Source organism: Dipodomys ordii, unplaced genomic scaffold, assembly GCF_000151885.1.
Source record: "Dipodomys ordii isolate 6190 unplaced genomic scaffold, Dord_2.0 Scaffold120, whole genome shotgun sequence".
Taxonomy (NCBI): domain Eukaryota; kingdom Metazoa; phylum Chordata; class Mammalia; order Rodentia; family Heteromyidae; genus Dipodomys; species Dipodomys ordii.
The window spans coordinates 1,414,544-1,440,425 of NW_012267336.1; the positions used below are offsets into that span (position 1 = coordinate 1,414,544).

General features: G+C 41.3%; 1 protein-coding gene across 1 annotated transcript in view; it reads right to left on the bottom strand.

The window, feature by feature from the left end:
* Zfand3 (zinc finger, AN1-type domain 3) overlaps nt 1-25,882 on the bottom strand; it is a 157,102-nt gene that overhangs the window by 18,944 nt on the left and 112,276 nt on the right. Inside the window, exon 5 of the mRNA XM_013029661.1 lies at nt 9,921-10,088. Within this exon, the coding sequence (XP_012885115.1) occupies nt 9,921-10,088 (168 nt within the window). The remainder of the gene's footprint in view (nt 1-9,920; nt 10,089-25,882) is intronic.

Sequence of the window (25,882 nt, forward strand, 5' to 3'; positions counted from 1 at the left end):
GTGGCAGGGAGGTGAGTTAGTGGGGAGAAGGTGGCAGGGAGGTGAGTTAGTGGGGAGGGAGGACATGGCGGGAGGTGAGTTAGTGGGGAGAAGGTGGCAGGGAGGAGAGTTAGTGGGGAGGACGTGGCAGGGAGGTGAGTTAGTGGGGAGAGGCCCCACAGGAACTGCCACAGGATTCAGAAATCCTCAGGAGGCTCTGCCTTTGAAGAGTGCAGGCTATACTTTAGTAGGCAAATATAACCTGGGAGAGTGACGAGCGGCTACCTTTGCTTTCAGTCCTTTCTGAAATAAAGATGGGGTTGGGCTTTAGGATGCTGCATGTATACAGGTATGTGTACTTAGTTGTATCATGTAACCTTATAAAAGCACTGCTGAACCAAGACCTCCATTTTTACAGAGATGAAAACTCAAACTCTGAAGTAACTTTTTAAGGCTCTTCCAAACATGGCAGCATTTGGTCCTATCTACCTGTACATTTTTGTGATTTTTTTTCATTTAATTCAGACAAATCATTCTCAGTATCATTTGCTTTCACTGTTTCCATCAGAACAACTGGTAAAGCTTCTTGGGTTCCTGACGGATGAGACAAGCTCTGAGGTTGTAGGCTTTCTCCACTGGAGCCTAGACAGACAGCAGACATGTGACTAATGAAGAAAAGGAAGATGCTTTACTTGCAAACAGAAATGAATCTATGGAATGGCAAACTAATTCATTGACCTTCTATAGGCCTTTTGGTGAAAGTGTATGAACACTTCCCACATTTTCCTAAGTATTCATCAAACACAATCATTAAAATTTGCTGGGTGAGGGTCTGGGTTGTGATAGCTATGAAAACCTACTCCTCTAAGTCTTATTTAATGGCTAGAGAGCAAAGGCTTTCCTCCAAAGACTAAGGAAAGGCAAGGATGTCTCAACGACTCAGCCTTACAGCAGAGGCACAATGAGGAGAAAAGGTAACAAGAGGTGCACAGGTCAGAAAAGAGTGGAACTGCCGGCATCTGCAGATCATGTGACTGTGGACAGAGATAAACTTAAGGGAGCTAGAGCCAGGTTGCAGAATGAAAGAAAATCTACTCTCTTTTCCTCGGTAGTACTGGCTTTGTAACACAAGCACTCTACTACGTGAGCTACAAAAGTCCACTCTTCACTTTAGTTATTTTCCAGATAGGATCTCATGCACTTGTCTGGCTCCAGGTATCCATCTTACCTCTACTATACACATAGCTGGGATCAGAGATGCCCATCACCATACCCAGCTAGTTTTTTTTTTTTTTTTTGGTCAGTCACGGGGCCTGAACTCTGGGCCTGGGCGCTGTCCCTCAGCAACTCAGCTCAAGGCTAGCACTCTACCACTTGAGCCACAGCACCTCTTCCGGTTCTATTTTTGCTTATGTGGTGCTGAGGAATTAAACCCAGGGCCTCGTGCATGCAAGGCAAGCGCTCTACCACTGAGCCACCTTCCCAGCCCCCCAAGCTTAATCATGCTAATACTTTTGCCAGGGCTGACCTTGGACTATAATATTCCCCTCTGTGTCTCCTGTACAGCAGGGATCACAGGTATACAACACCACCATACCCAGTGCAATCAACTATTCTAAAAGGCAGTAAATGTGGTATATCCATTCAATGCAGCAATGTCACAGAAAAATGAATTGCTGATGTATAACATCCTGGGGGACTCTCAGCAACAGCATGCTGTGTCAATGTAAAGTTACATGCCACATGAATCCGCTGATAATAAAAGTTTAGAGAAAGCAAAACCGCAGCAACACAAAGCAATGTACACTGGCTGCCTCAGACTGGGCAGGAAGGTGCGGCAGCTCACTGAGAAGAGGAATAAAGGGTCTTTCTGAGAGGAGGAAGTAGCTTAAAATGGAACGGAGTGACCATCACATGTAAATCCACTAAAACTCAACTATAAAATGGGTGAATTAATAGTAAAGCGTAGTTAATTTTTTTTTTTTTTTTTGCTGGGCAAAGAATTAGAATTAACAAACTATTTACTACTGGAACAACAACGACAAAGTCACCAGCAATTCACTTCCTTTCACAATGATCTCCCCCTGACTTCCATAAAGAAGTGTGCTATGTGTGGCAGCTACCCAAAGAGCTTCTATCCTACGAGTATATGGACTGCAGAACCAGCTGCCATGTCTACTTCACTGGTACGGGTGGGGCTGTGGCACCCGCTGAGCAGATGTCCTGAGCACCCTGCCTGGAGGGTGCTCTCCCTGCCACACTCCTCTCTACAGACCTGACATGGGACATACAGCAGCCTCAAGCTCCAGGATGATGTGGCACTAGTAAGCTAACTACAGGGGGTCTGTGTTCAGGGAAAGGCTTGATATGCTTTGCTCTAACATGTGAAGGGAAATAAAAGTCAGGCAAGCAGAACAACTTATCTACTTGATTTTAGACTATAATTCTTTTTTTTTAATCAGTTGTGGGGCTTGAACTCTGGGCCTGGGCGCTGTCCCTCAGTTCTTCAGCTCAAGACTAGCACTCTACCACTTGAGCCACAGCGCCACTTCCGGTTTTCTGGTAGTTTATTGGAGATAAGAGTCTCATAGACTTTCCTGTCTGGGCTGGCTTTGAACCACGATCCTCAGATCTCAGCCTCCTGAGTAGCTAGGATTACAGGCGTGAGCCACCGGTGCCCGGCTAGACTAGAATTCTTATAAGGACTAAATGGGAGATAAAATAGGCCTAATTACGTTTAGGAAAAAGTTAAAACAACAAAAAAAAGCAGCATAGGAAATATTTTTTCTCAGAATTTACCTCAAGATTTTCAGTCTCCTTAGCTCTCTCATACAACCCTCACCAGAGAGATTTTTCCTTTTTGGTTTAAATTGGTTTCCCAGCACTCCTTTTGGGAGGAGTGGGATTTCTCTTTCTCTTGAGTCACAGGTAGTATATCTAAAGAATATTGGATCTAGGTGCAGGTGGCTTACACCTGTAATCCTAGCTACTCAGAAGGCTGAGATCTGAGGATCAAGGTTAGAAGCCAGCTCAGGGCAGGAAAGTCTGTGAGACTCTTATCTGCAACTAACCACCTGAAAATCAGAAATGAAGCTGTGGCTCAATGGTAAGAGTGCTATTCTTGAGTGAAAGAGCTCAGGAAACAGCATACCCAGGCCTTAAGTTCATGCCTATGACTGACAAAAAAGACGAAGACGAAGAGGAGGAGGAGGAGGAGGAGGAGGAGGAGGAGGAGAAGAAGAAGTAGTTGTTGTTGTTTCTGAAAGGCAGGGGTCCTGTGGAAGAGACTTTCTCTACACAACCCTCCCATCCAATGGCAGCAGTGATATCACCCAATTGGCCAGATCACTTTGGTTGTGATAAAGGGTCTCAGATGTTTCCGTGTCAGCTTTGTCACTGTAACAAAATACCTGAGAGATAAATACCCTCAGTCCATAAACAAGTTCAGTCCAAAGCAGATTAGTCTTGTCACTGGGGGCCTGCATCAAGGAATGCCTATTAGAGCAGAGCCATTCACCTTATGGCAGATGAGAAGTGGACAGAGAAGGGTTGGGGACCCAGTAAGCCCATTCAAGGGCATGCGCCCAGGGACCACTTTCTTCTATTAGGTCCTACCTGCTACACAGGTCTACTCTTCCTCCCAACAGCGCCATCAGCTGGGGCCGTGCCATCAGCATGTAAACCTTTAGGGGCCACTGAAGTCCACAGGGTTTTGAGAAATTCCAGTCTAGAACTCTGTCCAGAGAACAGTGAGGCTTTTCCAAGAGTAGTCTCGCTTTCTCTGTATAGACAGAGCAGAATGCCGGGGCTCCCACTTGATGGGAGGCCTCACAATCACAGGGCTCCACTCTGCACTGCTTCACTAGTCAGACACTATTTGTTCACTCAGAGTGCAGCCCCCTATAGTGGCAGTGGCAGCTGTGGCACTCAGTGAGTCAGCTTACATTTGTCTGAGATCATTTCTCTACAACTATCCAACAGCCTCCTTGGCTTCCCAGCACGCAGAACTTAAAAAAAAAAAGTCAAGTTAGATCATATTGCAGATATTCAAAACCACTGAAGACTTCTTGCCAAAAACAACATCCAAATTCATCAGCCTGGAGCACTTTCCTCTCTCCAGTCATGAACCTGAAGCCCTTTCTCCCCTGTCCAGTCATCTGCCTTCAGTCCACCCCTCCCTGCTAGTCAACAGCCTAGAACCCCCACTCCCAGATCACCAGCCTAGGATCCTTCCTCCCCCCTAGCTACCAGCTTAGAATCCTCCCCTCCCCCTTGTCACCAGCCTAGAACCCTCAACCTGAAGCCTTCCCCTTCCCCTCTAGTCATCAGCCTGGAGGCCTCCCCTCCCCCTGTAGTCATCAGCCTGGAGCCCTTCCCTCCCTCTCTCTCCAGCAGCTCCTACTCTGGACACTAGGGCTCCATACAGTTGCACAGAGGTCGTTTCCAGCTGGGCCCAAGTATTTGTTTTCTACAACTAAAAAACATTCTTCCTTTAGAGCCCCAGCTGTAGAAGCCTATCCAGAACCTCTAGTGGGAGTGAATCTGTCTCCCAAACCCTTTTAATACACAGATTGCTTTAGTAAAGCTTTAATGAAAAGCCACCTGGCCATAGTGATTTTATGTATATAAGCACATGCTTCACAACTGAGTGCATACTAAAATCACCCTAGATCCAAAGACAAGGACCTGACTGCACAGCTTGGGAAAGGTGTAGTTTAAGGCATGTTGGAGCACCTCAAAGTGAGGAACTGCTACTCCCACGCTTACTGACCCTCAAAATGGGAAGTGTATCACAGGACACAGGAGCCAGCTTGCAAGCATTTCAATTTGGCTAGGCCTGGGGACAGTTGAGCAACAAAATAATCTAAGTATGGTATTGAACTATAAACCTCTACGAAAGAAAAATCCGTAACAGTAATAAATAAATGGGAAGGAGTAAGGCCTCACTTACATAGCTACACATCAAAAGCTAACTGCTAAGGATCACTGGAGCCCAAATAATCACTGTGGCTAGGCACAGCAGCTCAGGCCTATAATCCTAACGACTCAGGAAGCAGAGATCAGTTCCCGGACAGTCCAGGACAAAAAGTAACTGAGATTCCATTTAAACCAATAAGCCAGTTATGGTGTATGACAGTAGTTCTGGCTACCCAGGAGGCCACAGGAAGGAGGACTGAGGCCTGAGACTGACCTTCAACAAAAACATTAAGACCCACACACCTGAAAAAAAAAACAAAAACAAAACAAAACCTAGGAGTGTGGCTCAAGTGGCAGAGTTCCTGCTTAGCATGCATGAATCCTAAGTTCAAACCCAGTTGCTACAAAAACTTTTCTTTTAAATCACTATTTTGCAACCACCACAATAAAGGTAGGCTCAAGCAAGAACCATTAACGATGCTGAGTCTAGATGAAATTTTTTATGAGAAGGTTTTCAAAATGTGGTCCTAAGACCAGCAGTATCAACATTGCCTGGGGCTTGTTTTACTGAATCACACATCCAGGAGTGGGGAGTGGTACCCAACTTCTGTGGGGTCTTTTTTATTTTTATTTTTGGAGGGGAGGTATAATATTTTGTTTTGGTGGTACTGATGTTTGAACTCAGGGCCTTAGACATGCTTGGCTGGTGCCAAGGTGAGCTACACCTCCTACCTTTTGTGGCTATTTTTGACTTAGGGTCTCACTTCCTACACGGGCACACATTCATTGACTTAGGCTTTCACTGTTGATAAGATCACAGACACACACCACTATACATCTAGCTTTCCATCATGGTGGTAAGAGTTTCATGAATTTATCTGCCTATGGCTAGCCTGGAACTGCAATCCTCCTACCTTCAACCACTCACCTGAGCTTGAGATGGCAGGCATGTAACACTGAGCGAGATGGAGTCTCGTCAACTTTTTCTTTCTGGTGGCCTCAAATTATGATATTGGCATATTACAGGAGTGAACCATAAGCACCTGCCTCAGCAATCTGTTTTAAGACACACTCAAAGTGATTCTGATGTCCCTCACATTGAATCTGGACGGAGTTCCTAGATTCTGTATTTCCTCTATACTATAGAAGGAAAGTTCCTCTATTTCCTATAAAACCTAGCAAAAACGCTTTGGACACAGTCATCTCAATAAATACTTGCTGGACTTGGCTTGATAATGAATGACAGGGTAGAGAGGACCATAGAGGCAGATGAATACAATAAACTACTTCAGAGGCCACAGCTACAGCACACTGAGTTTCAAAAATGAAGAGGAAACTTACTTTGAAATCAATAAAGTCAGATTCCTCATGAGGTTAATAAAAACACTACTGTCCCAAAAGAGAGCATATCTGATTATAGTTTATTAAGTCACTATCAACTGAAAATATGCTGAAACTTATGCAAGCTCTTAGAATGGTATTTAAAAATTAACTGTTACGTCTGAGAAACTGCACAGCAATTAAAGCGCCATGCTGTGGGTATTACGCAAAATCTGCTTAGGGAGGACAGCAGTCATGTGGCTGAAATGTGGCCCGGGTCTGATGAGGATGGCCAGATTTCAGAAGCATGTCCTCTAGGTGGCATTTCAGGAAACAAGACTCCTACAAGGAGAATGAGCTGATCAATTTGCCTACTGAGTAGAAAATGAAACAAATACATTCATTTCGTGCAACTGTTTTCTACTGTGAGAAGTACTGAAGGTGCTCTGGGATGCAGGATGCCTTCCCGGCCTCACCATATGCCTTTCCTAATTGACACCCTGAAAGATTTCACAAGGAAAGGGTGTTACTTTGGTATTGTTGACTTAAAGGTTATCTTGTCACAGTGAGGCAGAGGAAAATTCATCCTCAAAACTCACCTCCTTACTGACAATCCATGGAGTATGGTCTTGGCAATTAACAATTCCTATCACCTATAGCTGTTCCCTATGTGAGAAGGCTCAGAACTCGCCTTACAAATTGCTCTTTTGAAGATCAAAGGGAAGTGAGTGTGTCTGTGTGTGCTCGGGATGAGACTGTAATTTAATGGAATTTTTAGAGAAGGCTTTTCTGGCAGTGTTTGGATGACAGCCCCAGGGCGGAGGATTCAGGAGAGCTTGGCCACTCTTCCCTTTGGAGCTTCTTCCCTGCCTTTAATTGGCACCTCATTAGAAATTAATGAAAATGACATCCTCTGTTCTTCCTGCTCTAGGCATCGAATGCTACAAAAAGGCCCCATCACAATTCATAACACATTCAATTTATATAGCAATAGCTCTTAAGCATTATTTATGAGATGTGAATTTCTTGTCAGCAGTTAATAACCTGTATGGAGTGGAAGGGGAATGGAAGAAAAGATTGTGAATGCATATAAAAGAAAGATTTTCTGCGGTGAAGAAGTGTTCTGTTTGAGTTCAAACTACCTTCCTGAGTCTTCACTTTCAGTAGTAAATTACTGTGTTTTAACCCTCTAAAACCTTTCAGGGCAGCTAAGTATCCCTCTAACACTCCATGAATCCTCAAGGAAATAACGGTACAACTTACCCTTTCCAACAAGGCAGACAGGAGTGAGGAACACAAAAGCTATTTGTCAAAGAAAGTCCCGAAAATATAAGTTCCCATTGCTGTCCTTCATCTTTTAAAGTGTGACAGGGCGGCACCATCATTTTTCTAGGCATATGGTGAAAGACTCTCAGTGAGCCAAACTCCTAACTCTGTAGCAGGGCTTCATGTGAAGGTATTACAACAAACTCAGGGCTTTCTTCCTCAACAGAAAAGTCAAATCTTTCTCTATTTGCACCTTCAGAATTGCACAAGGTAAGGGAGTATATGTTAGATAAGTAGGAAAAAAAAATGTAAGTCTGTGCCAAGACCAGTAGACATTTAGCTCAGAATCCAAAGGAGGCCATGGTAGATCTACGGCCAAGCTGGTTTTGTTGAGGGCATGGGGTATTGTCTAACAACGATTTCTTGATTTTAGCTGGGTGCTAACACCTTAGGAAATGGGTTAGTTTGCATCAAAGCTGAAAGGTAAACTAGGAGATGTGTTACATTACTTCTGGATTACACACTACATTGTGAATTCTCACTGCTTGCCTAACAAGAGAAGAAGCATTCATCACTGCCAGAGGCAAGATAGCACATTTGGTGGACCAAATGCTTCATCTGCTATGGCAAATCCTGTGTAATACTGAGGCTTCAGTTACTTACAAGAAGAAAACAGGAATGTAGATACTGAAAAATCTGACCATTTGAACTGAGGAACCACCAAAGACAAGAATTTGCAAGCCTCAAAGAACTGGAACCCCTCCCCCCCCTGCTCCGCCCCTTTTTTTTGGTCATGGAGCTTTAACTCAGGGCCTGGGCACTATTCCTGAGCTTTTACGCTCAAGGCTAGCATTCTACCAATTTGAGTCACAGTGCTACCTCCAGTTTTCTGGTAGTTAATTGGAGATAAAAGACTTACAGACTTTTTATCTCATTGACTGGCTTCGAACTGTGATCCTCGGATCTCAACCTTCTGAGTATGAGGAAAAACTCTTTCTTAGCTTCCTTGGCAAATTACAGTAACATGTCTTTGCTCTGCTTCACCAAGAACTTTAAAATTTTCTAAAATTCTCTTAGGGTTGAGCTAGAATAAGGTGCCAGAGCTGAGTGCTAGTGGCTCATGCCTATAATCTTAGGAACTCATGAGCCTGAAATCTAAGAATTGTGGTTTTAAGGCAGCTGGAGCAGGAAAGTCCATGAGACTTGATCTCTAATTAATCACCAAAAAGCTGGAATTGGAGCTGTGGCTAAAGTGGTAGAACATTAGCCTTGCACAAAAAAGCTCAGAGATAGTACCCAAGCCCTGAGTTTAAGCCCTAGGATTGGCACACACAAAAAATAATGAGGCACTGGCCCCCATACTACTCCATGTATACAGACGCAACTAGAATCTGCCAGCTCTGCTGACAGCCTCTGTTCCCACCCCTCATGTCAGTCCCTTCTTAACATCCTTCTGAAGCTTGAATGAATGCCCTAGAGGAAATGCTTCTCTGACCTCCACTGCATCTGTTCCTGCAGCTGAACCTGAACTCTTATCCTGGTGGTGCCACACAGCAGTGTGTGACAAAGAGACTGGTGCTCATGCTGGGAAGATGCTACAACCTAGTTACCAGGAGTAGCCAGTCCAGCTGCCCTGCCTTGTGATTTCCAAAATTGACAGGTAAATGAGGAGCAACTGACTCAACAAAGACTTCCTCTCCAGAAGACAGATACAGGAAATGAAACTTTATTACGCCAGTAATAGTGCTATTCCATGACTGTTTCAGAGAAGCTAGTTTCACAGAAGTTAGGTCCAGGTTCAAAGGACACTCCACTGACCAATTTAATAATAGAAAGTAAAAAATAGGCCAAGAAAACTAAAATAACATGGGTCCCAAGTTTCACCTCTACGTGATGCAATGCATGTGGTCAAGAGGTAAGGAAGAACTGACCTAAGTTTTGTTCCAGGGCAAGTAAGCACAAAGTAAGCACACTCCTGTGCAGCCATCTTGAGGTGTTATTACACTTGAGAACTGAGTAGGAACAGTTATAATAAGTTATTACAACTGTTAACTCCTCCCATGAATTAAGATTCATAAAAAATTTCCAATCACACTTTAATTTTAAAAGGATATGAAGGGAAATCCCTTATTTATTATAAATAGTAAGAACTCATTTAGAATTAACATCTAAATTTTAGAGTATATGTCACAAAATTTTGCTGGTTTGGTTAATTTGTAAAATCATGAGTGGAAACGAGTTAGTGCGTGAGCAGTAGGGACAGGCTGTGATAATGTAACTTAGAACAGTTGTGGGAGAAAATAAATAAAAGTAAGAACCCAATGCTCCTGGCTTCTCAAGCTCTAACCCCACAGCTTTCAAGAGAGGAACGAAGGGCTTCAGCTACTTTGGGTCCATTTCCAAAGCTGTGTTAGAGTACCATAAGGGAAGAGGCTTACCACAGCGACACGATCCTAATTCCTGCTGCACCAGCTCCAGTTTGGTTTGGCACTGGAAGCACCGACGCCGACTCTTCTGTTTAGACCGGCTGGCTTCCTCAGCCCGTTCAGTCCTCTCCAGTAGTCGTGGCCGCTTCACTGGTGAAGCCTCATTCTCAGACTGTGAATCTGACCAAAAAACACATGTGGGGATCAGGGTTAGTGTTCTGCCTTGCAAGCACAACTGACTAATTACTGCCAATGCTGTCTCCTGGCCAGGCTGCTGCCTCTGTCTGAGAAGGAACTGGCCCATGAGAGCTGGTTTTACTTGTCTGGATTATATTATGCCAACTGTAACAAGCTTGTACCTTTAGAGCAGATTTCTGTAAGTCAGGCCTAGGCCGGAGAAGAAGGTTGAGATGGCTCACAAAAATCAATTCTAAATTATTGTTTTAAAGAAGAGTCTAAGTTTGAAGAAGGAGACATTACAACTGGAAATGAAATCTTCTCTTTGTTGGTACTCATGCTTCATTGGACTCCAGATACTGGAAGTGACTGTATCTAATTTAATTTGATTTATTTTACTTCTTGAGAAAGGCTAGTGAGGAACACACTATATGTAGCTGGGCTGGCCGCAAGCTCTTGAGTTAGCCTTCTGAATGTGAGATTGTAGGTGTGTACCAGCACACCCAGCTCCTAGAGTAGCTTTTTATCAGTAGGCTTAACATAATTCTATACCCCAAACCAGTGTTTGTTTGTTTGTTTTAAATGACGAGTAACCTTGTCTAGTGAACTCACTCAGGTTTCTAGTAAACTCAGAAGAAGGTTCTAATATTGAAAATAAGTCAGCCTTTGTTAAGAGTGAGGAAGTATCATTGCTTGTTCACAAACTAGCACTATGGGGTGGCACCACGACACTAGAGGCTGTGCCACAAGAGGAGGTGGAAGGAGATGTAATATATGATCATTTGTGCCCATAAGAAGCTAAGACACTACAATGCATGTAGTGTTCATGTTATAGGCCTGTTGTAAGTTGCTTTCAAAAGACGGGGTGGCAGTATCTGGAGCTCTATATGCCTACGAAAGCTGGCACTGACAGCATGGCAGGGCTGCCAAGTGGTGTGTGCTAAGTTGCCTCTGGAAAAGAATCTCTATGACAATCTTCAGAGCCTACTACTCCTCACCTCTCCATCACCAGGCCTTAGCCCAGGCCCAAACCACCTCTGCCATCTTGTACAACAGGAGCCTCTTAATTGATCTTCCTGCTCATCTATCTGTCCCCAACTGTCTATTTCCCACATAGCAGCCAAGTGACCCCAAGTTAAACCACAGTATTTCCCAGTTCAAAATCCTCTTGCTCTCCTTTTCTAGGGTGAAAAGCCAAATACTTGCTATGACCCTCAAAAGACTCAGACAATGTACTTTCCTGCATCTCTCTCACAACTCTCAGGCAGCTTTCTCGCTCTGCTCTTTCTCAGCCTCCTTGCCATCCACTACCTCAAGACAATTGCATCTTCTGTTTTCTCTCTCTCCTGTGGACACCATTCATACAGATCTTTGTGGGATTCCATTTCCTGTAAGTCTCTGCCCCACAGTCAAATCATCAATGAAGATTCCTCCTGGATCATCATCTCTAGACCACCCTACCCTCTTTCTCATAGCATTCTCGCTCCTCTTTCCCCACAGCATTTATCCCTTGTGACAGTTAATCTAGAGTATCAATTTGATTGGATTGAGAAATGCCTAGAAGATTAGTGAAGCACACTTCTGAATATGTGAGAGTATTTCCAGAGAGGATTAGATCATAAATGCTCTGATCTAATTAATGCTTTAATCTATTGATGGATTCAAAGTTTGAGCAGACAGACTGTTCAAAGACTGGCTGAAGGAAACAGGTCACTAGAGACATGCCTTGGGACACCCTGGCCCCTTCCTGTAATGACTCCTGCTTCCTGTCTACCATGATGGGGGCTGCTCTGCATCATCATGCCCTCCCCACCATGAGGGAAACACGATGTCTGAAACCTTGAGCACAACAAATCTCTCCTTCCTTCTGTGTGTCTATCATCTGTGTGTACCTTCCATCTGTGTGTCATTGTGACAACTTAAAAACTGGCTACCACATTATCTCCTAGGAGAAAATAAACCCTTGAAGGGCAGAAAATCTCACCTGCTTTTGTTCAATGAGTGCTTGCCCGACCCCACCCCCTACCCCCGCCCCACATAGACATCATTCCTCAACTCAGTATTTCCACAATGAATGCATCTGGTCCTGGGTCTGCTACTTTAAGTACCTTGAGTGAGAAGCAGCAGCATGTTGATACAGAAGGCTATCTGACATCTTTTCCTAGCCCTCCCTCTCTATGAACCAGGACAGTTCACTCATCGCTTCAACCCCACCACGTAGTGCACTGGCATATAGAGACCATGCACCATTCTTGGCAACTGCAAACTTCATTTGTCATCTCATTTAATTCTTGCAGTCCTGTGTGACGTTTCCCCCAATACAAATCAACTAAATAAGGCTTTTGATAAAAACAGCTGAAACTAGGATCAGCCTCTTTCCTACGCTGCTGAGGGAAGAAGCTGTCCGGACCCAGTCTGTGTGGCGACTGAAGTGGCTTGGCACACCAGACCCACCCCCCTTCCTCTACAAGAGGAACAGACAACAATCTAAATGTAAATCATCACAAAGCAGTCGGCCAAAAGGGATTCACCTTGTATGAGCCACACTGGTCTCCTGAGGATTCTTTTAAAAAGACCTGCAATGGCACTGTTTGTATAATAACTTTATTTAGACACGCCAATCCTTTTTTTGTATGTAAGATGGTCCTGGGGCTTGAAACTCAGGGTCTGGGAGCTGTACCTGAGCTTTTTTGTTCAAGGCTAGCCCTCTACCACTAGACACACAGCTCTTTGGTGGTTAATTGGAGTTAAAAGTTTCACAGACATTCCTGACTAGGCTTTCTTCTAACCATGATCTTCAGATTTCAGCCTCCTGAAGTAGCTAGGATTAAAGGTGTGAGCCACCGGCATCTGGTTACACATACTTTGAAAAAATAGTAATGACAGCTGAGTGCCGGTGGCTCACACCTGTAATCCTAGTTATGCAGGAAACAGATCTGAGGGTCACGGTCCAAAGCCTGCCATGAGACTCTTGTCTCCAATTAACCACCAGAAAACTGAAAGTGGCGTTGTGGCTCAAGTGGTAAAGTGTTTGCCTTGAGCTGAAGAGCTCAGGGACAGTGCCCAGGCCCAAAGTTCAAGCCCCACAACTGACAAAAAAAAATTAGTAATAACAAAAATTCTAGAGCCAAAACCCTAACCAATTTGGAGGAGTCTAAATATGAAGTATCCTTACAAAATATTATCCTCCAACCTGGGATGAAAGGTAGTGGACCATCTAAGAGAGAGGTAGCAGAAAATGTCTTTGTTATTAATATTGTTAAAAGCTAGAGGGTCTTTTACATGTATTATATGAAAAAAGAACCATTCCAGGCTTAGAGTTCATATTAAGTGTTCTTTCCATGAGTCTGGCCCAAACTGTCAAATGTACTGTCTACCCATGGCGCACCCACCACTGTCAAGACAAGGTAATTTAATTTCAGTGGCAATAATGCTGAGGAGGAAGGGAGAGAAAAACGAGAGGGCAATGCTACCTACTGTTACTTTCAAATAAGGAAGGGAGCGAGTGATTTTTTTTAACTCTATGATTGGAAAAGAGAATCACATTCACATAAACATAATCATAATCCACCATCAAACAATCTTCTTTGATGGGATTTCCCCAAAATGAGGAGGCTTGTCTAGTTTTGACCTATTTTCCTCTCATTTTTCTAATCAAGACCCTACCTGATTAAAGAGCCTTAAATAAACACCAAAGAAAATCTGCATGGTCCCACAATGAAATTTCCCCTTATCTATTCTACATTAATATAAAGTCTACCACATTATGGGCTGATGGTACACAACAGGCACTGACTATTCCTAAAGTAACAGGTCCCAAAGGAGCTTTCTGGTGCTGCCAACAGCTTCAGGCTTCACTGCGTTGGCTGTCCTCACAGAACCCCACTGAGCACCAGTTGTTCTCCAAGAGTCAACGCCCCAGCATCTGCACAAGCCTTCAACCAAAGGCAGACGAGTATAGGCTCTGCTGCTAAGAGGATCTGTAGTTTTTATTTTCCCTTAGCCCCAAGGAACCGCCTAGACATTAAAAGATTCATAGCTTTTAAGCTTTGGAATATGACACTTACATTTTACTTGGATGGTCTGTATTAGAGGGAGAAATCTTCCAGACCCACCCGGGAAGGTGACTGTGCCATAGGTAGCTTCTTGATGAGGCAAACCATTCTTTGCCATTTTCTCACAAGTCAATTTTGTGTTTTAATTAGAAGCTAATGAAATAAATAGCAGTCTATAGGACCATCATGTCTGTGTAAGAAATTTATATCTCCTCTGTTAATTACTTAATGAAACCTTGTGCCATGGAGTAAGTTTCTTAAATAAGAGAAACAGATGTCCAGGGCCGGGATTGTAATTGCATAATAATGAACTGAATAAATAATTCAACTATTCAATTATAAATTTAATGTCAATTAGAACAAGACAACCAGAAAAAGATCCAAACATGGCTAGCATTAAAGGAATCATCTACTGTTCATACTAGAATAAATTAGATGTTGAGTATTTAAATTTTGCTTACAAATATCACTTACGTTACCTTGAAACCTTTTCTATGTACTAAAATAATTTCAGAAAACATCTAATTAATATACTTTCACCCTCTTAACTTGGGAGGTAAGGGTTAAATGTAGAGAGCAAGGTGAGCAGAAATAATTCTCATATGCAGCTTTAACTGTCAGAAGAAACAAGTCTTTGCAAGGAGCATGCTCATTAGCAGCAGGAGGACTGTAGTGGCAAGCTAGAGACTGTTCCCACCCCAGGAGTTGAGAGTGACTTCTAATTAAGGTCCTTCATAAAGAGCCAACAAAGCAGATTTCTTCCAGTATGCTTTCTCTTGAGAATATAATCTAGTCTGGGTATACCCACACACGCTGCTGCACTCCCAAGCTAGGTTCTTAGCTAGGACCCCTCCCTCTCTACCAAGGTTTAACAGGATGACAAAGATATCATATCACCTCTTCTAAGGAAAATATTAAGAAAAAGTCTTTTATTTGTGTCAGCAACCACTGCTTAATGTGTAACAGAAAACAAACACAATGATTTAAAAACAAATAATCTTCTGAGAGAGAAAATCTTCTAATTATGTGTTCCTTGCCAAATGCAAAAAAAAGAAAACCCTAAAAAACTAGTGTTAAGACTTTCAATTTAGGAACACATTTTAGCTGGAAAGCTTCACTGGAGACAACAAACAGAGCTACTTCTTCTAAAATTCTGTTTTGTCTCTGACAGAAATTCACATTTGTTCCTTACTGTCACTGTTCTTGTCTTTATTCCTCATGTTCTCTCCTGAAAATTTCCAAATAAACTGTGTCAGACCTGTCAGTGCTGCATCCCAATCTCTCTTAATCTCCTGTCACCGTGAAGCTGGCAGCTAGCACATCCCAGGCTGCTAACCAGGGCTGTGGACTGTGACATCTCAGGTGAGCGCTGAGCTCCCTGTACAAGCCCATACTCAATATAGAACAGGAGAGTGGGAGAAGAAAACCGGCAACAAAGCTTTTCTATTCCCTTCACCTACACCTTCCCTGACTTCTACGAAAGAAAGATGAATCTGTTTAATCTCAGGCTCTATGACAGCTTTTGAGGTATTCAATCAGATTTTTAGAACCTATCAGAGTCCCTTGACAGATTGACATTTATGATCTTGACAGCCTGTGCAAACATCAGTAAGAACAGTAATTAACAAACCCTCACAACATATCACTGTTCTCTCCTTCCACCATTTAAAAGAACCTTAAGCTGCTAAAACCTTTGACCATGAAAAATACAACATTTCATTGGAAAAACTGATTAAAAGAATCTTGAAAGAAAACAACAACACTGTTTTGTAGGGTTTTCTGTGTTTCCTTCCATGTTTGGCTTTCAGAGTATAAGGGGAGGGAAGGATTCATTCATCCTCTCCTGGCATTTTACTGAGTGCCACAAAGATACTAAAAACATTTTTTTTTTTGACTAGGATTTTTTCCTCCTTCTTTTTCTAATGACCCTAGGTCATCTGTGGAATAATTAGTCTATTAACCCATTATGTGGACACAGAATGAATTTCTGAAGGCTATTATTGTATTTTTGTGGGAAATGCAATCATCTTCATTTGACATGGAGATTGAGCTTAAAATACATGTAGATGCCAAGTCTTGGATCACAGCCATTTAAAGTCAGCTGTCTATAACCTGTGAGACAGAAAAATCCCTAAACACCAATCCCCCACTTCTCCAGCCCCATCCCTTTCCCCCACCTCCCAGTTATTTTCTCTTAACTTTCTCCTTGGTATTAGAGATATCTGAGAGTAGGCTGCTGCCTTACAATCTAGAGACTGAAAGAACTATGACACTTCTCCCTGCTGGGAATACAATATGGGGACCGGGGTGGGGGAGAGAACAGGAGGGTGATTATTTTGAGAATACACCAAAGCTTTGGAGGTCTCTGTACTTCTTGGTGTGCTCAAAAAGAAAAAGAAAAGAGCTCTCATTACCTTACTCATGTAACTGTAACCCCTCTGTACAGCATCCTTACAATAAAATAAAATTAAAAAATAAGGCATCAAAATCTCCTGAGTTTCTGACTTTGTGCCTCATGACAGAAAAGCAGAAGCTACCACTTCCATGGGTAAACCCTCTTCCCTTGCAAATTTCCCCCTAGAAATCAAAACCAGGGCCTTGAGCATGCATAGGAAAGTACTCTACAACTGGATATTTCCAGCCATGTAGACAAACTATCCCAGAAGGTAGCTTAAATTATAGGAATAGAACACTCAGAAGTCACAAGTCATGATGACCTATGCCACAATGGTTGGGAATAGGGGCGTATGCCTGCCATCCACAGCAATGGGGGTAAGCACAGTAGAAAGATAGCAGCGCAGGCTAGCACAGGTATTAAGGGAAACAGGACTGGAGGTGTGACTCTGTGTTAGAATGCATGCTTAACAGCATAAGGTCTCAAGATCAGTCCCCTCTACTGCACAGAAAAAAAAAAGAATTTTTTAAAGGAGAAAATAATTTCTAATATTTTTCATTACTATATTCTTCCCGGTCCCTCTAACCCTCTGAATTTCTGTGAGCTGTAGTTATTTCATTGATATAAAATCAGTGTCCGTCTCCATCCTGTCTCCTCTCTTTTGCTATGCTCTTTGTACCATCTTGTTATACCTTGGCCTTAAATCTTGGATTTAAGAGATGCTCATGTTATCTGAAAAAAATCCATCTACAAATTTTTTTTACTGATTACATATAGGAATACAAAAAGGTTCCTTCACATGAAAAGCCATATATCTTCATTTGAAATTCTGTTTCTTTTAATAATGAGAAAAGGCAAAACATGTCTTTTCCGTTTTACGTGGGCCCTACAGGCAGAAGTCAAGACTTCCTCTTCTCAAGTCCTCTGCTAGATTCTGACAGCTCATGTATATCAGACCTCCTTACAAAAAGGTGCAAATTAGGGTTGGTAGCCTACAAGCCTATAAAGCACTTCTGGGCTCTCTTGAAAAGTCTCAAGGCCTATCCTTACTTGGTGCCACTTCCACATCACTATCTAACCAGAGGGCTTCTCCAGAAGCTAAATTCTAAGAGGCAGCTGGTTGGCAAAACCTGTCAGGCCAACAAGGAATACTGTAACCATCCTTTGTGGCTAATCCTTGGCATAGCTCATCCTTGGTTTAGATTCTATGTTAGCATAAAGTTTCCTTCCTGCCCAACTAAATCCTATCACTATTCATATAGTTTTTTTTTTTCAGTTCTCATTGAAACTGACAAATAACCCTCAATAGATAATCTTTTCTTCTTATAACTTGTTTGAGTATTTTGGGAATTCATCAATTGATTTTTTTAATACTGCATGTGTAGAATTAATAGAGAACAACACAAAATAAAGGAACAGTATTAAGGCAAAATAAAACAGAGAAAAAGCAAGATTAAGACTCCAGAGAGAAACAGTTACTTCTGAGAGTCCATCTACCCAACCCTCTCAATTTCCTTGACTACAAATCCTCCTATAACCATGCATCTTCAAAGGCATACTTAGTGGGACTACCCTTGAACTTCTATTAGCTTTTCCAGTACTATCAGAAGAATAAGATCAGGTTTATTTTGAACAATTCAAGGAAAGAGAACATTTGAGGAGCCCATAAAGGAAATCTAAATATCCACATTTATTTTCATACAACTGTGTAACATGAACTTTCATTTCATTTCTCAATAATTAGTACTTAGAAGTTAAACTTCCTACAAATATGGAATAAGTCCTTCTACCTCCAGTGATGCCTGAAGTATATGCACAGATAATTTTACATATGAACTTACATTATTTTGAGTAGCAGAGGAAGTACCTTGGTCTCTAAAACATCTATGGCTTGACCAGGAGTGAACCACATCTGGGCCTGAGGTCTGAATATAAGTGTCTTTTATGGAAAAGCACTGACTATAGAGGTAGAGAAATGGATAAAGATGAACCAGACACTAATTTAGGTAATTTTCTATTATTGTTAGAAAAATACTTACAAAAAGAGAAGTACTTCATATAAATTATCTACACTCCCTTTGAGTGTTTTTAATCTTCTAATTGTTTTGCCTATTTGAGAGAATCAGGTGTGTTTCATACTTGATGGTCAAAAACTAAACAATGACTGGGTGCTCATGGTTCACACCTGCAATCCTAGCTACTTAGGAGGCTGAGATCTGAGGGTTGTGGTTTGAAACCTGCCCCGGTTGAAAGGTCCATGAGACTCATACCTCCAGAAAACCAGAAGTGGCGCTGTGGCTAGAGTGGTAAAGCACTTAACCTTGAGCAGAAAAGCCCACGGACAGCACTCAGGCCTTGAGTTCAAGCCCTATGACTGACCAAAAAAAAGACGATGCTGACGGAAAAGAAGGAGGAAGAGGACAAAAACAAAAGATGATTTCAGTAATAGGACAAGTTCCTAATGATTGTAATCTTGCTATGAGAGGCTGTCATTCTGTAGGATACGTGCTCTAGGTTTAATGAAAGTGAAAAAATGTATGAACGTTTATATTCTGCTGTTTAAAAGAAATCAACTTGAATGCATAACTGAGTAGATGCTAAAATTAAATAGCTGATTTGTTTCTAAACTATTTCTGTTTCTAATTTAGCATCAGTTTAATTCAGTTCCTCTTCCTACCTATCACTTAGTTTCCCCTACCCAAAATCTAGTCTGCTGACAATTACTCTCTGAGCAAATCTGTAAGCTTATAAATAAATAACATATGTGCCTCACTTGAACTCCTTCTGATGAGAAGCTAAATTAATCTAAATTCAGATGTCTTCTAAAATGCCCAGCAATAATCCTGCAGGCTTATCTCCTTTGGACAAGTACAGGAGGCCTTCCTTAGTAGGGCTGTATTAGTGGTAAGTAGGTACAACCTTGTGTGTCACAAGTTTAGGAGAGCTGAAGAAAGCTGTCTTAAAAAGTGGTATATAAAGGAAAGACAATCCCACTTGTAAAACAAGTTGCTGCAAAATAAGAGGGAAGAAATTTTGCAGACAATTGGAGAAAGGTTGGGGGAAATAAAGTCCTAGTCTTCAACGTACAAATGGGCCAGGTAACTTGAGGGAATGGATAGGTGGGGGAGAGAAGGGAGAATAATGGAAGGTGACACTGATCAAAATGTACTGTACTCATAAACTGACATGCTGATTTGAAAAATCCTTTGTATGCTAGTTAAAAAGATAAATTTAAAAACTAAAAATATGCTCTCATTTGAAAGATGAGGGGTACAGGTATATCTAATATTTTAATTCAATGGAATCTTCTCAACTCTCTTTGAGGAAAGAATTATCAAGATGTACTCCAAATCGACCAAGTGTTATATAAAATCCCCATTTTTGACAGTTGTTTGTGGCCATAAAGAATCTTGATTTTAAAAACTATACACAAGTTCTTATATAAAAGAATACTGAAGCTGTGGCTCATACCTGTAATCCTAGCTACTTAGGTGGCTGAGATCTGAGGACTGAAGTTTGAAGCCATCTTAGGCAGGAAAGTCTATGAAACACTTATCTCCAATTAACCACCAAAGAGTTGGGAATAGAACTATGGCTCAAGTGGTAGAGCACCAACCTTGAGTAAAAGAGCTGAAGGACAGTACAGGGGCCCTGAGTTAAAGCCCCAGTACCTGCACACACACACACAAAGAGTATTGGACTGAGAATGTGGTTTAGTGATAGAGTGCTTGCCTAGAATGCAATTGAACCCTGGATTCAATTCCTCAGTACCACAGAAAAAGCCAGAAGTGGCACTGTAGCTCAAGTTGGTAGAATGATAGCCTTGAACAAAAGCAGCTCAGGGACAGTGCGCAGGCCCTGTGTTCAAGCCCCAGGACTGGCCAAAAAAAAAAAAAAGAATATCAAGTCTATAACTTAATGTTAAGGTAATACACATATACAGACACACACACAGATGAAAAAGCCAGTGCAGTGTGGGGCATCTGAGTGGGAAAACGTTTGGATTTTATGTAATATTCTCATTACTTTTCTAGTAACTCTAAAATTATATTTAAAGAGAAGAATTCACAAGTATTCCACAGTTGCATACTTGGAAGATGATTGGTGAGCGTGCTTAGCAGAATTCCTTCCCAGAAAAGGTGGCTATGCTTAGCCTGATGGGAAAGTGCATGACAAATGGTTGTAGCACACAATCAACAGTAAAGGTCAGAGCTCATGCTTCCCCAGGTTTTAGTGAAATCAACACTTACCTGTAAGTATACTTTACTGATTAAGTCACGGACTTTTACATGTCCATCAGTCTATAATTTTCCAACCCCAGAAAGACTGGTTTTTAATTGTGTCAATTACTGTAACTACTGTTCCAGGAATAAAGATGACCAAGATCTTAAGATGTGATTTTAATCTTCTAGAAATGGACTTATCAACAGGTTGCCAAGGAAAAAGTGAAGCTGAATCTTGCCAGTTACAGGAACTATCAGTTAGAGCCAAGCCGGAAAACAAATGCTGCCATAGCTAATACCTCCCTCCATTCAAGACAGCACAAATTCCCTCCTCCCATCCAACTTTCTTTAAAAGCCATCTTCTATATTAGACATAAAATTCAAGCTATCTGTAATGACAATATCTTTTACGGAAGACTTCAACTTTTCAAGAAAAAAAAAAACAAGAACAGCAGCACTAGTATATTTTTTACAAGTATATTAAAGGTAAAAATTATAAAGGCTGTCTGCTACAGTCTCTCTTCCTTGCTAAAGTAACAGAAAAATAAACATAATCTGAGATAAATACCTATTTTCTTGCTCATATATGTATATATTTTAATAAGTTTTACAGAGTAGATGAATGTGGGAAATGCATAGTGTGTAACAAATTCCCCCATCCATTGAGCTAATGGAAAAGTGGCTTATTTAAAATCCAGAGTTGTGGTTCTGTGATTTGGGAATGGCTTTCTGAAACTATGTAGGTGGATCCTGGTAATGAAACAAGAGAATTCAGAATGGCAGGAAGCATAAGGCTAAATAGCTTTTATAGCAGAGTATGAGTATGCACCAAGACCAATGCTACATGCATAGTGGGAGGCTAGCGAATGGAGCCTCAGAGGGACATGGCTATTTAGACTAATCATAGTATGAACCCCCCATGACAGAAATGCCTCCAAGGTTAAACTATCTGATGCATAATCACAAGCAAGTGAAGTTTAGATACAACAACCAGTTTTAAAATACAAATAAAATTAAAAACTACTAATAAAATACAGATAGATAAAATATAAATACTAGTAATGCTTCGTGGTCACTAAATTGCAATGACCCCAGAAAGAAAAATGACAATAACTCCTTTGTAAAACTAGATAAAAAATATTTTAAAAAATTAAGAGAAAAACAAAAATACCAAACTAGCAAAAACTAGGTCAGAAAAGATCTCTGATATGAGAGCAGGGAGAGAGAAGGGAGAAAATTATTATTATTATTATTACTATTTTGTGCTGGTCCTAGAGCTTGAACTCAAGACCCAAGCATTGTCCCTGTGCTCCCCCCGCTCCCCCGCTCCCTTTAAGGCTAGTGCTCTACCATTTGAACCACAGCTCCACTTCCAGATTTTTAGTGGTTAATTGAAGATAAGAGTCTCAGAGGATTTCCTGCCCAGGCTGGCTTCAGTCACACTGGGATCTCAGCCTCCTGAGTAGTCAGGGTTATAGAGTGAGTCACTGGCACCTGTGGCAACAACTGCTGGAAGAGGTTGTCAGATTGTGGCCCACTGATTTGTACTGATTGACTTATTTTTGTGCCAGTACTTGGGCTTGAACTTAGTGTCTGAGTTCTTTCTCTCAGTGTTTTTGCTCAAGGCTGGGGGCTCTACCACTTGAGCCACAGCTCCACTTTCTGATTTTTTAAGAAGGCAAGCTTGTGAAATCTCTGTAAGGATTACTTTCCACTAATAAAAGTTAACTTTTAAAACAAGGCCTAAAAAGAAGGCAAAACAAAACAAATTAAGTTCTCACACTCAAGTTTCTTGACAAGACAAAGGGATTTCTGACTTCCTGTCATTTTTAGCTCTAACTGGTTCAAGCATAGGAGACTTCAACCACTCTCTCTCCTTCCCTGAGTCCACTGACCACCTTCTTCCCATTTTACAATATGACTGGCCAGCTTCCAAGTCCACCTAATTTTCCCAACCACACGATCTATGACTTCTCCCTGATACATCCTTCAGATACCTTCTGTCCACATTTCTGTTATCTTTTGAGCAGTCAGGGATCATGTGAAGAGCTACTGCTGTACTTTCAGCTTGTGGCATTATCTATGCTTTTATTCAGAAAACAGTCATGTTCTAGGACTCAGCTAACCAGCTCTACATCGGAAGAGAATATCACTATCTGTATCTTCTTCCTAATACCCTTGGAAGGAAATAATGAATCTGGGGCTTCTGCCACTAGTTCATCTGGTCTGTATACCTCTTCAATTTCTTCTCTAATATTTTCTTCCTTCTATTCCTGGGTCCCTTTTGTTTAGATTTTAACAAGGGTAAAATATACCACTATTTTAGCCATACCTACATCATCATCATCATATTATTATTATTATTATTTTGGTCATGGGCTTGAACTCTGGGCCTGCCCCTGTCCCTGAGCCACAGCTCCACTTCTGGTTTTCTGGTGGAGATAAGAGTCTCACAGACTTCTCTGCCCAGGCTGGCTTTGAACCGTGATCCTGAGATCTCAGTCTCCTGAGTAGCTAGGATGACAAGCATGAGCCACCACTGTGCCTGGCCATTCATTTTTTTTTTTAATAGTGCAACTAGCTCTATAATGAACAATTCCCAATTGCAATTTTATTTCAATATTACCGAAGGCCTCATCTCAGATCACATTATACTAACTTCCTTCAGTTCTCCCCCTACCCCAGCGGTCTACAAACCATAGCAACAGCTTTTCCTAACCTTCCCATTTCCTGACCCCTCTCTACATGCATCTTTAATGATTCTGTAAGAAGCTTCTTTAACTCACCCATCCTTTTCTTTGCTGTTCCCCTGAGAATAACCAGTCCTTAGTTCCTGGTTCTCCTGCACCCATGTCCTTACAGCTTAGTCTTGCTTCTAAGGTTGACAATTTCCAAAGTAGAGTCATATTTATAATTCTCTATCAGATTATCTAAAATTTGGTTAATCAGATATCATAGTTTCAACCAGTTTTCCTTTGCATTTTTTCACTGACATCACCACATCTCTCCTTCTTCAATTCCCTAGATTTATACTTTACATTCTTTATTAATTTTAATTAGCTGTCAAATCATGTCAGTTAAGTTTTCAAAAGAAATCTTTTTCAGATTCATCTCTTTTTCTTCATACCACTGGCCAATATCCACAGAATTCCCTCCTAATACATAAGTATGAAATTTATTCTCTTGATAAATAAAAGTTTCTTTTAGATGCACGAGGAAAAACCTCTTTTACAGGATTATCATATGTCAGTCTTATAAAAATTATATATGTTATATATGTATATATAATTTAAAGCAGAGAAAAATAGTAATAACTAAAGTAATAACTAAACTAATAACCACAGTGTCTCATTTTGGTCCATATTGACACACAAGATAATTTATCGATTAGTAACAAGTCTCTTGATGGGTTAGTCTGGAAGGTATTGTGTAAAGAAGTGTATCACTTAAAGACACAAGTGATAAACATGTGAACTACCAGAGCACTATAAATTCCTCAATCAACTGGTAAGCCCTTCTCAAAAGTATTCTTTCCTACCTCTGGTATAATACCCTACCTCAAAAGTCTATTTACTTGGGGGGGAGGGGGGAGGCTGGGAAGGGATGTGAAGGGTAAACAAAGGAGGAGGCTGCAATGCTTGGTAAAAAATGTATGCATTATCCTGCCCATGTAATTGTAACCCCTCTGTACAGTATGTTCACAAATAAAATAAAATTAAATTTAAAAAAGTCTATTTACTCTGATTTAGTGAAGTGTGTGGTGAAAATTGAACAACAGCTGTATTAGATATTCATGTTTTACCCAAAAGTACTGCTTTATTTGAAGCTTTCCACTAGTAATTGAAAACAGGATCCTACTGTCACTAGGTCTCTCCATATGCCGGTATCTCTTATTACTCCTAGTGATAGTAAGAATTTACTAGGGAGGTCACTCTTTAAGAGATAAGACCACATTGGCATTGTATTTGCTCCTACTGATTGTCATATTCCTCTAGTCTTCACTTTGTGAAATAAATGTAAGTTACATCTACTGTTCTCTAAAGCTGCACACTTATCACTTCTTTTGCATGTCTCTATGGAATCAACTAGTATGTGGCTCTGTCGTAGTGGTCTTTTAATAAAGTGTTGGACTGACTGACTAACCACTGAGCCCCAGCTGGCCCTACCTTCCACATAAACAACCACTTTTGAAGATGTGATCTATAACCATGACAACAGGCAATACAATGAGATTATGGCTTTAATCGGTCATGATTATGAAATATTTCTGAAGACATTTCATGAAGGAGATGCGTTAGAAGCAGACACAGGTATGAGAAATAAGTACCAGCCCACCTGCTGGCAGGAGAGGCAATGGGACTGTCTCTCTTCAGATAGATGAGCAAGCAGGAAAACGGATAACACAACTTGTCTTGAAAAGCAAGCAGCAAGATGAGGCAGTAAAAAGCCATCAGCATACATCATCCTATCATGGCCCAGTGTCATCCCCAACCCCTATTAGCTGTCGCTGCATCAGCGCAAGTCCCAGACACTTTATCCTGTTTATAATTGCTGATGAGCAGTAATAAGGCCTCCATGCCTCAGCTCCCGTCCGTTCCACTTCGGCACCCACCTATTAGGTAATAACTTTTATTTACAGCCTTGCTTGATGCACTGTTCTATTAGTACAGCCAGGAACTGAGGAGTGGGGGGAGTCTCCTTAATGGGCAGTATCATTGCAAGGCTCCGATGATTTATAATGCAGCTTTTTGTGACTGTTCTAGCACACTGCTTCCAGCAAGACCGCTACATCTCTAACATGCTGCCCCTGATAGGCACTAACGTGTTATGCAGCAGGATCTGAACTACCCTCCACCCACAAAAAACTCCAAAATCCAAAAAAGGAGAATTAAAAATTTCCTTGAAATTCTATATAAATAGTGTTGGCACAGGTATTCTGCACCAATGGAGCATACAAGCAACTAATTAATGTAAGTTCAGGCTCTTTCTCCTGGTAACATATAATAAAATAAGCCATAAAACAAACCAACAATAAAACATAATTTCTAGCTGCATTCACAGATCTAAGAAAAGTACATGGATCACAAGAGGTTAACATCAAAGCCTAGGACACACATTCCCCCC